General features: G+C 49.4%; 6 protein-coding genes across 6 annotated transcripts, besides 4 other annotated features; all 6 read left to right on the plus strand.

The window, feature by feature from the left end:
- Window positions 1–91: 91 nt before the first annotated feature.
- Window positions 92–679, plus strand: PODANS_7_8570 (uncharacterized protein; the record flags this gene model as incomplete). Its single annotated transcript, XM_001908183.1, has 1 exon — window positions 92–679. A coding segment is annotated over one exon (588 nt), but the record flags the coding sequence as incomplete, so codon positions are not given.
- A 205-nt stretch (window positions 680–884) lies between these two features.
- Window positions 885–1,043: a repeat region (rgion duplique sur le chromosome 2).
- A 1,404-nt stretch (window positions 1,044–2,447) lies between these two features.
- PODANS_7_8580 (uncharacterized protein) lies at window positions 2,448–4,537 on the plus strand (the record flags this gene model as incomplete). Its single annotated transcript, XM_001908184.1, has 3 exons — window positions 2,448–3,411; window positions 3,555–3,651; window positions 3,706–4,537. 3 exons carry the CDS (start codon window positions 2,448–2,450, stop codon window positions 4,535–4,537), a joined length of 1,893 nt encoding a protein of 630 aa, XP_001908219.1.
- Window positions 4,538–6,734: 2,197 nt separating this feature from the next.
- Window positions 6,735–6,753: a sequence feature (primer 7D4B).
- Window positions 6,754–6,858: 105 nt separating this feature from the next.
- Window positions 6,859–6,918: an STS (microsatellite 7D4).
- Window positions 6,919–6,972: 54 nt separating this feature from the next.
- Window positions 6,973–6,990: a sequence feature (primer 7D4A).
- A 214-nt stretch (window positions 6,991–7,204) lies between these two features.
- PODANS_7_8584 (uncharacterized protein) lies at window positions 7,205–7,891 on the plus strand (the record flags this gene model as incomplete). The annotated part of the gene is made up of 1 exon (XM_001908185.1): window positions 7,205–7,891. The coding sequence occupies one exon, from the start codon at window positions 7,205–7,207 to the stop codon at window positions 7,889–7,891; it is 687 nt and encodes a 228-aa protein (XP_001908220.1).
- Window positions 7,892–8,078: 187 nt separating this feature from the next.
- PODANS_7_8585 (uncharacterized protein) lies at window positions 8,079–8,732 on the plus strand (the record flags this gene model as incomplete). The annotated part of the gene is made up of 1 exon (XM_001908186.1): window positions 8,079–8,732. The coding sequence occupies one exon, from the start codon at window positions 8,079–8,081 to the stop codon at window positions 8,730–8,732; it is 654 nt and encodes a 217-aa protein (XP_001908221.1).
- Window positions 8,733–12,262: 3,530 nt separating this feature from the next.
- PODANS_7_8588 (uncharacterized protein) lies at window positions 12,263–12,553 on the plus strand (the record flags this gene model as incomplete). The annotated part of the gene is made up of 1 exon (XM_001908187.1): window positions 12,263–12,553. One exon carries the CDS (start codon window positions 12,263–12,265, stop codon window positions 12,551–12,553), a length of 291 nt encoding a protein of 96 aa, XP_001908222.1.
- Window positions 12,554–14,073: 1,520 nt separating this feature from the next.
- On the plus strand, window positions 14,074–15,179 carry PODANS_7_8590 (uncharacterized protein; the record flags this gene model as incomplete). Its single annotated transcript, XM_001908188.1, has 3 exons — window positions 14,074–14,322; window positions 14,382–14,966; window positions 15,042–15,179. 3 exons carry the CDS (start codon window positions 14,074–14,076, stop codon window positions 15,177–15,179), a joined length of 972 nt encoding a protein of 323 aa, XP_001908223.1.
- Between the last annotated feature and the right edge of the window lie 125 nt (window positions 15,180–15,304).

Below are 15,304 nucleotides of genomic sequence, written 5' to 3' on the forward strand. Positions count from 1 at the left end.
TTGAATTGTAAGTTTTTTATGTAAAGATAAGATTTATTTATTGTTGTTTATAATATTTGATATGTTTGTGTGAGTATAGTGTATGTGGTAATGGTATTTTTTGAGTGTGAGGATGCTTATGTGGTGTGGGGTGGATGTGCTTAGGTTGAGAGGGGGTGGGGGGGTAGAGGCGAGTTTGGTTGATGTGGGCAATCCGGGGGTTTTTGTGAGGGTGGAGGATTTGGGGGTTGAGGGGTGGGAGGGGTTGACGCCGGGGAGGGTGGAGGGGGATGAGGATTTGAAGGGGAAGCTGGAGGAGATTAGGCAGGCGGGGGCGGAGATGATGGGGTTGGATCCGAGGGTTGAGAGTGTGCCGAAGGTGGTGATGGTTTTTCCTCCTGAGGTGACGGCCAGGGAAGGGGGGAAGGGGGCGAATATCAAGTGTTTGGCGCTGTCGATGGGGCAGGCGCACAAGGCGGCTCCGTTGACGCTGACGTTGTGTCTTGGGGCGGCGGCGAGACTGGAGGGGACGATTCCAAATCAGCTTGCGGTAGGGCTGGATGCTGAGAGTGGCGTTGTTACTATTGAGCACCCGAGTGGTAAGCTTGATGTGGGAGTTACGGTTGAGGACGGGAAGATTGTCTCGGCCGAGCTGCACAGGACTGCCCGGGTGCTGATGAAAGGGATGGTCTATTACTAGGATTCTACACGGGCAGCCGTGTCTGGAGACGGCTATGGATTCCTCTGTCTTGATCCCGGCCGCCGCCGCCGCCGGGAAGTGAACAGAGTCCCGAAGATGAATACTAGGCTACGACACTACAAGACTTGGCTTCTGCAAGAAAGATGACGGGTTACATCTGCGATTTACTAGGGTCATACCAAACGCCCTTGCATATCGGAATTCCTTCCCGGGCCGAACGTGAGCCACGGATGACATATAATGGAAGAATGCTTGGAACTTTCTGATCAAGGCTTCAAGGACATATAGTATCTACCGGTGACGACCGGACAAGCTGGTGGAGATGGGAAAATTGCCATGTTCCAGTGTGTCTTTGCTGACCCATTGGCGGTGGCTGACGTGAGATTCCAGCTGCCCGGTAACAGCGCACTTTCGGAGGCTTCGACAACTCCACCATCGCCGAATCTTGGCCTCGCGCATCCTCAGACAAGCCAGCCATGGAAAGCTATTGGCTATTTACCGGATTCTGAATGGATTCAACATACTAGAATATGACAACGGGCATTTATGCGCCGTACCACAACTTCGTCCCAACGATCTACCCGTTGGTTCCCGCTGATGCCCGGCCGGGGATGATGGAAATAACCTTTTTTTCCCCCCTCTTCTATGTCATATTGTCAAGGATCTCGCTTGCCAGTTATGGAAATCGTCAGACGTCGCCGAGGGGGGCACTATTGCAAGTCCAGCAGTAGCACGCGCTTGTCTCCGTCAATGTTCCATCCGTGGAACTCATTCCAGCTATTGTAAGCTGGAGCCTGATTGACTAAGCTGCATATCCAGCTATACGGGAATTGCAGAGAGGATCGGTGTCTTGGACGTTCAGAGATGGAGACTCACTCTTGATTTGAGTGACATGCCGAGGAGATAGTTCTTGGCATATGTTTTGACTGAGGTCTTCTCAGTGGCTTTCTGAAGAGAAAGGACGCGATAGTCATCATATATGCGAAACAGATTACTCATACAGCCCTGGTGGACATGCTATTATTTGACCTGTGAGAACTTAGCGCATTTTGTTTTATAGGGCTTCCAGCGGAGCTCAAAGGGGCAACTCGTGGAGAAGAGCACAGGATGATTTGCCTCAGGAAATGGAACGAACTTCCTATATGCTTGGATCGGCTTCCGTATGCGGTAGTGTTTCCAAGACGAGGTTAGCTCCGATGGTGATCACAGAGCGCCACGGTATGCTTTCCATTGCCTTTCTACCTCACCTTACAGCGACATACCTACTGCAGTATATACATGCAGCATTGATCTATCTGTCAGTTCCTGCAGCCTCGTGAGGTGTCGTAGCGGTGGGGCCTAACAAGATGCTTCTCGGGCAGCGGTCTTAATAGGGCATGGTGGTTTCGGTCAGTTCCATCTTCCATCATGTCCAGCGGCCGCCATAGAAGCCCGCGCAGCAGCATGTCGCATAGGCAATTCCACAACTTGCATGTCATTGTTTAGCTCCATCTATAGTAACATAGCAGAGCAGGCAGACAGAAAACAGGGACATGGGCAAGGCCATGGTCAAGGAACAGGCGAAGCACGATATGCTTATAAACTTTATCTTGCAGCCGGTTCCCTGCTCCTTGGAACTTGTGGGCGTCTAGCATTCCATTGTTATATCGACGATTTGTTTTCTTTCGAACCAACCCCTTTTCGTCGTCCAACTGCAAGAGTGGCCCACCCATCTCGCCCTCTAGCCAAGACCAGAATCTGAGAACTCACACGCCGCCGACCAGAGAACATGGACCACTTCAATGCGACTGTCAAGGATGGGAAACTGGTTAATACTCGTCGCGGACTTCAAGTGTCGAGGCAGAAGTTTAATGGGATATCGTTTGTGAATACCTCAGCCCAGGATTCTTCGTCTTCTGGCACACAGTCGTTTCGCTTGACGAAGGAGTCTCCTTCAAAGTCCACCTCTCTTCTAGAGATCAAATTCGCCGATACAAGAAACGAGTTACAGTCTGCTGGGACAGCTACAAGTGTACAAGAAGGGCAAGGTCGAACGCCAAATTTCAGCTTCGTGTCGGAAACGGGACAACAGCACCAGGCCAAGAAGCAACCACGGCGAAGAGCAACTCCAAAGCCAAAGGGACAGCAAGACCACCGAAGAAACTCGGCCTCACCATATTTGTCTTCTCCCGACTCTCGTCCACCATCCCGGTCATCTGTTGCTACACCACCGCCTCGGTTGGAAGAGACAGCATTGCAGTTCTTTGGCTCTTCTTTTCCAACCTCACAACGGCAGCCTCAACTCCAGCAACAGCCTTTTCTCTCTCCTACAATTCAGGAGTATCATGCCCGCCAGCAGCAGCATCTACAGGTCAATAGCCTTACTGCCATTACCTCTCCACCACCACCGCCGCCTTGGCCGCCAGCCGAATCAGCCACCTACCCCCCACCGTTCTCCCCTTCCCAGTCCGGCTGGGAGCTCTTCCACCACTACAACACTCACCACTTGCCTCTCCAGCTCTACCCCTACGAAGACATTGTTACCTACAATCCCGCACGCTCAGACAATAACGAGAGTTCTATCGGCTTCTCTGATATCGCCGCTTTTCACTGCGTTCTAATGTGTGGGGCAATAGCTGAGGCTGTCCTAAACCGTCAGCACCACTTGGCATCTGAATCCGAGACGGAACCAAGAGGGTTTGCATATCACATATCGAAGATATGCGCCATATTGAACAAGAAGCTAGACGGGAGTGAGGGTGGAGGGGTGGATGCGATAACACTGCATTGTATTGCGATGTTGGCTTGGATGGGGGTCCGTTCATCTACTGTCTCTTTTTTATCATTTGTGAACGAGGCTAACATGGAAACAAATAGTGTTATGTGGGAAGGCTAGATCACTGGGATATGCACATGCGAGGACTCCAGAAAGTGCTCGATGTACTAGGAGGGCTAACAAGCCTGCCAACGTGGGTGGTAAGGAGGATACACACGTAAATCAGCTCCCTATTTTGGCCTTAACCACTCAAACTAACATGAAAATCCAGCGCCGACCTCAAAGGAGCCACAGCCCTCGCCTCAACTCCCTATCTCCCGCTCACCCGCTCTCTAATTCCCTCAGTCACAACCGCTATCCTACCACCAGCCCAACTAGCTCACACTACCCACACGATCAACTCCATCCTCCAACCCCTCGACATCCACCCCTCCGTCATAACAACCCTAATCACCCTGTCACACTTCACCTCAGCAGTCCATCTAGCCCGACAGTCAACTACCAGCTCCATGAGATTCGACCCCTACATCTTTACAGAAGAACTCCAATCCGTCACATATGACCTTCTCACCCTGCCCAACCCACTCAGCAAACACTCGGAAGAAACACCTCTAGACATCACACCAACTCTCGAACAAGCCCTCCGTATATCCTCCCTCCTCCTTCTCAAGGACCTCCTCCCCGACCACCCCCGCAACCTCGGCGGTTACACCACTTTAGTCGGCCTACTTCGACACCATCTCCAGATTATCACTCAGGTTGTTTCACCAGCACACAACCTACTTGTCGATCCACAACTCCGGCAACATCACGGAAGAAAGAAAGAGCTGAGACAGGTACTGACCTGGGTCTGTCTAGTGGGTGATGTAGCAACTCAGAGAGCAAAACAAAATGACTGCCGCTACCGAGAAGCTGGCGACAACACCGTTCTTGAGGAAGATCAAAAGGAGTATTCACGGGAGATATTCCAGAGTGGTTTAGTCTCCGTTTTTGGTCCTGATAATAACACTGAGGATCTCGCCTTGGTCGATCTATTCAAGTTGGGAGATGTTATATGCAAGAAAGGGGATGATCTTGAAGGGGTTGTTTCACTATTTGGATGATAGATGGTTTAGTCGAAAATACAAAGAACCCTGGATTACACAACTGTAGATATAGACATGCCAGGGGAGGGGAAAGACTTAGAGTTTATGGTTGTTTAAGATGAAGGGAATGTACTCGATGGGGAGTGGGTTGAGAGAGAGGGGATTGGACAGAAGGCTGCTGTGTTTGCTGCCTTGCTGGCATCTGCGACCCAGTTCATGGAAGTATTGTTAAAAACAGCAGTTTTCATCCTGCATCAGATGCCCAGGGCAAAGGCAGAATAGAGTTTCGAGCCATCGTGTTACAAGACTAGGTCTTCACTGAGGCGAGTTCTCAGAACCAACTTAGATTATAATGGCTTTTAAGAGCGATTATTATTGTAAAAGTGGACCAGTGGTGTTACTTCTTGTGAGTACAAAGTCTGCAGTTGCAAAGACTTTTTATTTAAAGTTGTAATTACAAAGAGCAAGGTCACAAAAGACTCTGTCAAGTACAACATAAAATAGAGAGGGGTAAAGTAAATAAACAGGGGTGTTTCACTGACAACAAAGTCCTTACTTAATCTCTATCCTCTTTAAGAGAAGAGGAAAGAGCGGAACGAGGTCTTTGGAAGAAAGAGCAAACGAGTCAAGGATCTGCCTTCTGGAAGAGAGACTCAGGTTTGTGTCGCTTCTTCCTTCTCAATCCTAGAGTAACTTGAGAGAATGAAAGAGAGAGGACTGCTTTATAAATGCATTTAAAGAGGATAGAAGGCGCTAGCTCTTGTGTTTTACACGTTAAATATATCTTTCAAGACATTTTGCCTAGTGTTCAAGGCCTATATTTGATCTTTTCACATATATTTCTTCTCTTCCAAGGCCCATTTATTATCTTTTAACGCCTACTTGTCATATTTTAGAGTCTATTTACAATATTTCAAAGTCTATCTTCTATCTTTCAAAGCTGTGACATGAGGTTTAATAGCCTATATGCTTGCTATATTTTTGTATTTACAACGCCCTCGCTCCTTCCTGAGGACTTATAACGCAGCAAATGTAAGTCTAACCTTTCTAAATGTCACATAAGTTAGCATAAAGAGAAGCCACCCTCCAAATACTTCGATAGTAATACCAAACTACTCCAAAGAAAAAACGCAGAATTTGATAGTAACTGTCTAGTAATTTCTAGATAGCCAGAAGGGCCAAAAACAACCTTTTGGCTTTCTACCTACCCTACACGTACTATCTAACTTAAATAAGATTCTAAGATTTTTTTGTAAAAAAAAAATATTTAGTATTACTATTAAAGAATTTCAAGGGTGATTTCTTTCTAATCAATGACAGCATTTAAAGGAAGAGGTGACATTCCCTCCTTGGCTTTTCATTGTGAAACGATGAGAATACCTTGATTTAAAATGACTTCTTTACCCTTTCATTTAAGCGAGTTTCTTAATAGATTGAAATGTACTTTATGCCCGTTATCGTATAAGCTTCGAGGAGGAGTCGACGATATTTGTGAACTTAACTCTCATATATAAATATGAGATATAGTCTAAAAGTAGAATACAATGAGCCTTAAAACACAGTTAAAAAGCAATCAGAGAGTTTTCTTAAAACATTTTAGTTTTAATAATAATCATTAGCTATTCTTTTATTGCTTGCCATTTGCAACATTAATGGAAAGACTGACGCTGCGTTGATTGCTGCTAATACATGTGTGCCGTCAGATCCTTTGCTTATTCGCCTTCACTAACAAACAAAGCTAAGCTTTTGGCTCTGCGATCTCGATATATTATTGTCAGCTTATCTTTCACTATTTAAGCTTGAGTTTGTATTCTGACAGTTTCAGAGGTGGTGTAGATTTTATGGAGGACCTGTTGACTTCAGAGGCTTATATAGTTGATCTGAAGCATGACATTGAACTTGTGATGTGCCTGACAAAAGAAGGCCATCCGAAAAAGTGTAGCATGCCCATATATGTACTCAACGAGCATGTAATCCACCCGTGAAGCTCACTAAGGTTCTACTTCCACCTTCACCCAAATTCAATGATCGAATCCTATCTACCTCGTCGATCTGCTCGGTTGAGCCTTGGGTAAAAATACTGCATCTTATTCATGTCATGCTCCAGAGAATTGGATGTGGAGCTGGTGCTGGACCTCTAAGGTGTTCCTTCCAATACACAATAGGTACCTGCCAGTTCTACCAGCCATGTCACTGGTGCCGAGTTTTCTGGGGAAGGAGCATACCCCACCTTGTACTTGCCATGAACAGCAGAAGGGCCCCATTGCCCTACCGCAAATTTTCAAATTTCGTGCTTTGAAGTGTTAGATTTCCACACGTAACAACGACAACAACAATAGCAACAACAACACCACCACCACCACACCACCAATCAACAACAACAATAACAACAACAACAACAGCAGCACCAGCAGCAACATGCCCGGACCCCTCGTTTCCGCCCCCACTCCCCCACTCAAGGCGCTCACCAGCGCTGACTACCGGGTCTACATGACCTTGTACCGTTACGTTTGGCAGACTTTGGGGGGCTACCACGAGCCAGTTGTCAAGAATCCCAACTTCACCAGGGCGAGATCCAAGGCGCAGCGACTGGTAGACAGCTACATCGAAGAAGAAAAGAACCGCATCTGTAGCTCGATCACAGGCTGGCTGGGTGGTCATGCTTGAATGGCACATCTTCGCGACATGCTTTGCATGGTTGCGATGGAGCGCCGGAGCCAAGTCGAACCCCAGACACCTGATGAGGCTGATCTAGAAGTTTTCTTTCGTCCTGAGAATGTTGCAGTCATCAACAGACTGCGTCATCTTTTTGTTTTAGCTGGTGCTGATCATGACTTCGTAGGGTTCAAGGCTGTGGATTACGAGTCACTCGAGCCTAGTGGTCGTCTTGACATCGATAAACTCATCGCCGATACCGACGATGCCTCTAGAGCGGAATGGAACAACACAATGTCCATTTCCTCTGTACCAACACAACAGCTTCATGCTGTTATCAAGCAACAAGCTGTCGATGCCCGATTTCTTTCTTCGAAGAACAAACTGGGTGCGAGGCATCGTACCGAGCAGGAATCCCTTGCTCGATTGCCTCCAGCTGATCAGAGGCTACTGCACTCCGAGGCTCGCCTCAGGGAGGTTGTACTCGGCCGATCAACATGGGAGGCGGCTGATGTCGATGTGTCCGAGTCCACAGGTGATGATGACATTGTCTGGGAAATGGTTCCTCTGTCAGTCTCTGTGGACCTTGAGGACTCATCCCTAGACCGTTCAGGGGCCTTGTTTTATCGGACATTGGACATTTCTTCCAGTATGACGAACAAGCCTTACCGACAGTTCATTGATGCGCATGGTCCCGTGCGCTCTTTGAGTTGCTGAAAAGGTGTGTTGACCCCAATATGTGAACTAACGTTGTCGTTCCAGGTAGAATTGCGGACCAGACATACCTTCAGGGTCTAGAGGAGGGTGACCTTCCCAATCGCCCAGGATGGTATCTCGGAGTCGGCGAGGATCCTGAAGACCCCACATTTTCAAGTTATATGTCGGCCAAACGAGGGATACCATCATGTCCAGGGTGAGCTGTCACAAGAGGCACGCAATTGCTTTGCCGGTCCTATTGGCGACAGGACAGCCTCCCGACGAGTTTGGTGGTGTCGGGAAAGCCGCACTGTTTTGCTTGGTCTGGGCTGCCACAAGCACCAGACGTTTCAAGTTTCTACCTCTTGGGGCAGATGTAAGTACTTTCAACAACTCCAAGCAGTTGTGGCTGAACATCGTGGAGATGTATTTCTCCCTGATGTTCCAGTCCCTTCATACAGGTACGTTGAGAAAGTATCTTGGCGCAGAGCGAGTGAGGGCTCCAAACCTTGGAGTCAACATTGCCCTGCCTGTTTACCAAGGATTTAGGAACGATGCGATCCGCGCAACCTTGACGTGCCTGGCATCGGACGACCCTGAGGTCGTTGGGTTTGCCAAGGAGCAACTCGAGCGTAACCTCGCCATCGGAAGAGCCAAGCTGGCCGAGCTCGACTGGGCTCCGATCACCCGGGCAATGAGAAGACTGTCGCCCATCTGGGCGGGACGAACTCGCAACCCCGACCGTTCAAACGGCGACCCGGAGGAAGTGAAAGTGATGTGTGTCCAGTGCGGTTTCACAACCGTGGACACAACTCCCGCTTACCACATCCTCACTGGCGCCTACGTCGTCCGAAAGGGCTGATGTTATACGTGTACACGGAATCCAAGCGACGTTCCTGATGCCAGCAAACGTGCCCGAAAGATCCTGTACCCTATCGAACCCATCGCTCATGTTTTGTGGCATCAAATCTGAAGGGCGCCAGTCCTCGGGGTTTGTCTCACAGAACGAGTCGATATCATCATCTTCAGCTTTGGGCCATTTAGCGGTATCGGACCATGATTGCCCTCAATCAACGTCTCCATGCGTGAAAGTGGTGCCTTGGTTGCTGTGTCGAGCCTGCTACATGGGATTGGATTCCGGGCCTTGGTCCTCATCCTCATGCATGTTAGCCATGTTTCCTCGATAGCGTCGGTTGTGTCTTGCACTGCATTAGATCAGGACTTCTGTCTTGCATCTTCATGCGTGTCGAGCCTCATCTCTTCGCGGCTGGATCGTGGTCATTGTGATCGAGATGGTGCCCGCGGTTGTTAGCAATCGCAGGGTTTTCTCGACACGAAGGCTAGGATTAGGTCATCTTCATAGCATAATCGAACAGCCTTGTTCAATTGTAGTGGAGATTATTCAGGGCGGTAAAAGGGCATTTCCGTCCTTTTAAGCCTTGAATGGCGTCCGTCTTTCTATTCAGGGTTTTGTTTGTGTTTTTTTTAGTTCGGGATGGGTGTCCGTCTTTTTATTCACACTGCCGCCCTTTTTTTGTTGAGGGAAGTTCGTCTTTTTCTGCACCCTTTTGTACTCGAGGGTCAGGAGGAGTGTCGGTCTGTTTTCTATTGCGCCAGGGACTAGCGCTCGTCGCTGCAGTTGAGTTAGGACCGAGAAGTTGGTGGCGGTCTCCGTCTTGCGATGTGGGGTTACTTGTTTTCACTCGAAAGAGACGGTGAGGGGCGTGTTGGAAATGTGGGAGCCCTTGTGGCATCGAATATGTTTTCCTGGTGTAGGTAAGAGGGGTGTTGGTGTCGTCCATCGTTTTTCATGAGGGTGTTTGTGTGACTCTTGCTGGCGTGGCTCATATTGTCGGTACGGAGTAGTGTTCTGGGGGAATTGGTTGCATAGTGGTTGAGGAACGGGTCGATGATTGGTGACGATGGGGTTGGTGATCTCAAAGGCCATGATGCTTTTTTGGGGAGAACTGTTTCCCTGATGGCGCGCTTTATTTTGTTTGCGAGATGATGCTGATCTTCACAGGCGGTGGTAGTGTCAGGTGTGAGTAGGTCTCCAAGGGGTTCTTTGAGAGCCGTGGGGTGTGGGATTGGGGGTACGTCTGGTGCGATGCAGGATTCAGGGTCGTTGAGTTCGGGACGAGGACGCAAAATGGAATTTCGGGCTTTGTTGAATACCCTTCGGAGGAGTTCACATGGGGAAAGTTTTCGTTGGTCGTGTCAATGACATGCGGGTGGTGGGTGTGCTGGAGTTGATTCCATGGTAAAGTTGATCCCTCGATGTTGCTGACCAAATACTGGCTGATATGGCTGACATGGCGGGTTAGAGCAAGGAACGGTAGGGGGCGCGATGGGAAGATATATCGTTTTAGTGCGCGTCCTTTCTCACACCAAACGGGGTATGTTCATCGCAAACGCCTTCTGATCCCCGCGCTGAGCTTCCTCTAACATTTTGCAACCAGTCATGTAGGACCATACATCCATTTCTAAATTTGCGACTCCCTACCGTTATTTACCAATACCTCGATGCCCGCTTTTGCCTATCCCAAAGGAGTCAAAAGGGCGTTCGTGGGCCAGCTATATCGACAGCCGTTCCGTCGACAACCAGCTTTGCAAGTGTGAACCAACAACGATTTCAGCAACCAACCCCTAGTGCTCTCCCCGAGACTTCCTGCTAGGACAATCAGCTTTCTGCCAAACTTATCCCCTGGCCCGGCGACATGAAACGGTGCGGACCGCCAGCGAAAAGGTCAACGATTTCCGCGTGAGTGGAGCTGCCTCGCCCTGCGTATATGAGCGTCGACAAGAAGCCCAGAGGGCAGAAAGAGCACAGGAGTAGTCATCGGCAGTCGTCAACCAAGCAATTTGTGTGGAGGATGGCAGGCCTTCGCAACCATGACCGCTGCCCATTCGACACAACATGCGCTCCGGGAAGTTCAGCGTCCAATCTCTCATCACGCCGGATAGTCATTTCCATCACCCAGAACTACATACAACTTCAGACGATGGCACTGTCAAACCAGTCAACTAGGACATTTAGTTCCGGCATACAACACGCGCGTCCAACAGTCCGAACAATCACCATCGTCACCCACCGGTCCACCGTACAGATCATAAATCACGACCGCGGTGTCGACCGACTGAATTCTCATGACTTATGCCATCCAGCTCATACAGTATAATGGCCTGGGCCCTCATCAGGGTGACCAGGCCTCCACCTGACCAGTATCAACATCACGAACAGACCACCTGAACCCTGTCTCTTCGGGTTCGCCACTGGTGCCGAAACTCTCGCTATTCTCATCACCACTGCCTCCGATAATGATGCCTTGTTCGTTCTTTTGACCATCACAGATGCCCGAGTCAAGCTGCGGTTCAATCACCATCGCAGCGGTCGCAATGGCAAAAGCCCCCACGACCAATTGATCATCACGGCAATTACTCAACCTCACCATGGGCCACCTAGCCCGACTGAAGCAATCTCTGGAGGGCTGAGAATGATGGCCGAGGTCCTGTCCAAGCAACCTGGAAGACTGGAAGTTGGATGAAGGAATATCCTAGTTTCTGTATTAACGAACATATTACTTTAGGTATCAAGCTCTGATATAGCTTCCTGTAATTTTCTAGACTAAGGACTCTGTATAACCTGACGAGAATGGGTCAAGAAGATGGACTCTCAAGCCAGATCAGACAACACTTGTTTTAAGAAGAACCTCCGTCTTGCCTTGAATCGACATGAAGTGATTCACCGCGCTATTTTCCAGACTCCCACTCCAAAACTGTGGGTTGTCTGGAGATGGAATGTTGAACAGCGGAAGGTGCGCCTAATGTCCATCCAATCCGTACTGCCTGCCATGTTCCTAACCTGAAAAATAGAAAAAGGTGGCAAGGCAGGCACGATGTAGCTCGAGCAGGAATAGGGCAGGGACTGCCTTCCCTATGTAAACGAACGAGGCCCAGGCTGGATATTTCCTGTCTCGCTGATGTGTGCCCGCACAATGCTCTTTTTCTCCTCAGGCATCATCAACCGCCAACGTACGACGCCCACCACTCTGCAATGCAGCATAGATGTATTGCGCGCATAAGTATATTTACTAACTGGCATATCATAGACACTCTGCTATCCACACACGCCGCCTCCCCAAACACACCAGTAAGTCCATATCTTGCCACTTTTCCCACATGTGCATCGGCACCACAAACTCCCCCTCACTTTCCATATACACAAGAAATTATCAAAGGTCTAGCACCCACATGGCACCCGTGTCGAGATTCGAGAGAGCCTGACCGTGCTTGTGGTTGAGGAAAGACGTTCCAATGGTCTACAGTTGTTGGTCAATTGGTGGACGGAGTGCCTACCTATCTATCATATGTGGCAGACTCGATACCATGAACATGAGAAGTTCTAACATTGCAACTAAACTAGTCTCTGTCAACGCCAAATTTGCGGTCTCCGTCTCGCTCGCCGGCGCCTCGCTTGAGACAGCGTCGGCCTTTGCCGCGAGCTTGCTCGCGGATGCAAGCGCTGGCAAGCGCAAAAATATATGTACCTCTTCGTGTCCTCGCGCCGGATTCTCGAGTCTCCCATGCCATGTTGTGGTCCAAGGCCAGGAAGTCATTGTTTTAGCTAGACTATCCACATGTTTGGCAATACAAATGTGTTCAGTCAAGGTGCTTCTACTCTGAGATTGGTAGTGATGACGAGATCCCAAAACGTTCACTGTTGACCTTATTCAAATGCTGTTGTGATATCACTCACTTCCCTGCTACAGGCCTTCACTGGATTCCTTCCTTTCCTTTGCCTGATTCCCCTTCCTTTCCTTTACCAGATTCCAGGCACTTTTTCCCATCGACGACCTTCCCATTGCTATATCAAACGCTAACAACGTTATACTAGACGCAACGCAACCAATCTGCGGGCAACCCCCGCAACCAGAACAAGACCGCCGCCGCCGCAAGGCATCGTATCATCTGGTTCAACGTTATCTGACCTTGCTAACACATTTTAGAAAACTCCCGCAAATGGCGTACGTTAGATCCCTATGATGTGTACTCGTTCCTATGTTGGACTCGAACATTGCCATTGCTAGCAAGATACGACGTATGCCAGAATGAGAAAGCGGCCGAGGAGCTCGCCGCCCAAGTAAGTACTCACCATTGTTTCGCCTTAGATGGCTTACGTAGCGAGGCTAACTTGCAAAGGCTGAAGTGAGGCGGGCCCGCAAGCAGCGCCGCCGTGAGCGGCAGAAGGCCAACAAGGCCAAGAACAAGGCGGCCGTTGGTAGGGAGGGGAGAAGGGGGAGAAGGAGAAAGAGACGGAGAAGGAGAAGGAGGGGGAGAAGGAGGCGGCTGAGGCTGCGGCCGGCGCTGCCGGTGTCGATATTGTAAGTGCATTTATGAGTTCCGTGATAATTGCAATAACTAACTTACAAGATGTAAGCGGATGGACGAGACTTGATTCTTTTTTTTTTTTTTTTTTTTTTTTTTTTGCTATTAATAATTCTTTTTTTGTAGCTCTTTAATTACCTTCGCAACATGATGAGCTCGCAAATTCATTCAAAGTCTTGATCTGTGTTAATGTGAACAGTCTTCGGTTTCTTGGGGCGCTAGAAGGAATGTGGGGTTTCAACGACATCATCGCCTTCCACAACAGAGACCTTCGAGAAAGCTGAACCCCCACAGAGCATGCTCCTCCAAAACAGGGATCATGACCACACCCGGCATCTCTATCCAGATATTCTCTCCTCTCACGAGGTCCCTCTGCCAAGGACACGTGCAGTTGGGGTACATTTTATCGCGGCAGGCTCTTTGAACGACTCGCCAATGGGACCTCTCCCAAATTCCCGTTTGCGGGTTGTAGCGCGTCTAAGGGTGACCCTGTGCCTTGGAATCGACATGAACGGTTCCTGGGCTTCGTGGGGCTCCCCCCGTCTGTTGCCACATCCCACTACTCCCTGGTAACCGTATTGAGTATTCACGGCATCATGAAGTTGGTTCTAACTGCAGCGCTGTCAGACTGTCAGACGGTGCGCAACGTCCGCTTTGAAAAAAGGTTTAAAAGGCGGAGTGAGCCGGCGACTCGGGGTTCCGGATGTAGAATTGAATCTTTCTGAACTTTTGACCATTCGCTATTGAGTGGAATTTTTGATCTTTTCTTTGATACATTTCAACTATCCACCCGGCTGTTCAAGTAAATAATCGTCATCATGTCGAACAAACCCATCTTCGTGGCCACCCACCCCAGGGCCTGTTCAACGGCCTTTGAGCGCGTCTTCATGACCAGACATGATATCCTTCACTGTGTCCACGAGCCATTCGGTGATGCCTTCTACTACGGTCCTGAGCGTTTGAGCGAACGTTTCGAAGATGATGAAGAGGGCCGCAAGAAGAGCGGTTTCTCCCAGATCACTTACAAGGATGTTGTCGACCAAATATTCGACCCTGCCGCCAGTGAGGTTTGTTATTACCCCTTATTTCCCCCAATCCACCACTTACTGACAACATCTCAATACAGGGCAAACGCATCTTCATAAAAGACATCACCCACTACCTCCTCCCCCCACACCAAAAACCAGCCAGTATTCCCCCATCCCTCTCCTCCTTCGCCTCTCCAGCAGACTCCAACAACCCAACCGTCCTCCCCATCTCCCTCCTTCGCGAATTCCACTTCACCTTCCTCATCCGCCACCCCCGCCGCGCAATTCCCTCTTATTACCGGTGCACAATCCCACCTCTGTCATCCAAAACTGGCTTCCACAATTTCATGCCCTCGGAAGCCGGCTATGACGAGCTCCGTCGCCTCTTCGACTACCTTCTCGCTGAAGGCCTTCTCCTACCCCCATCCGACAAAGCCAACGGCCACAAGCACGACGAAGATGCCGTGAAAATCACAGTCATTGACGCCGACGACCTCCTCGACCACCCCGCAGAAATCATCCAGCGGTACTGCGAGGACGTGGGGATCGATTATGACCCCAAAATGCTCAAATGGGACGACGACGAGCAGCACAAGCGAGCCAAGGAGGCGTTCGAGAAGTGGAACGGCTTTCACGACGATGCCATTGGGAGCACAGAGTTGAAGCCGAGGGTGAACGGGCCGGTGAGTTTTTCTAGGAACATAAAAAGGGGATGTGATGGGGATGATTGCTGACCTTGAGAATGTTAACGCATGCAGAAGATCCTAACCGAAGAGGAAGAAAACGCCCAATGGAAAGAGAAGTACGGCGAGGAAGGGCAAAGGCTGATCAGGGAGACGGTCGACGCCAACGTGGCCGATTACGAGTACCTCAAACAGTTCGCCGTCAAGGTTTAGACAATGGATAGACACCACAAGTTGAATAATACACAATTTTTTTTTATCCTCCTCCCAATTTTATCACACAAATGCCCATCCTGTCTAAAAATACACGATTGTTCATACCCCCCCCCCCTTCTTAG

This window comes from Podospora anserina, chromosome 7 (genome assembly GCF_000226545.1).
Source record: "Podospora anserina S mat+ genomic DNA chromosome 7, supercontig 1".
Lineage (NCBI taxonomy): Eukaryota > Fungi > Ascomycota > Sordariomycetes > Sordariales > Podosporaceae > Podospora > Podospora anserina.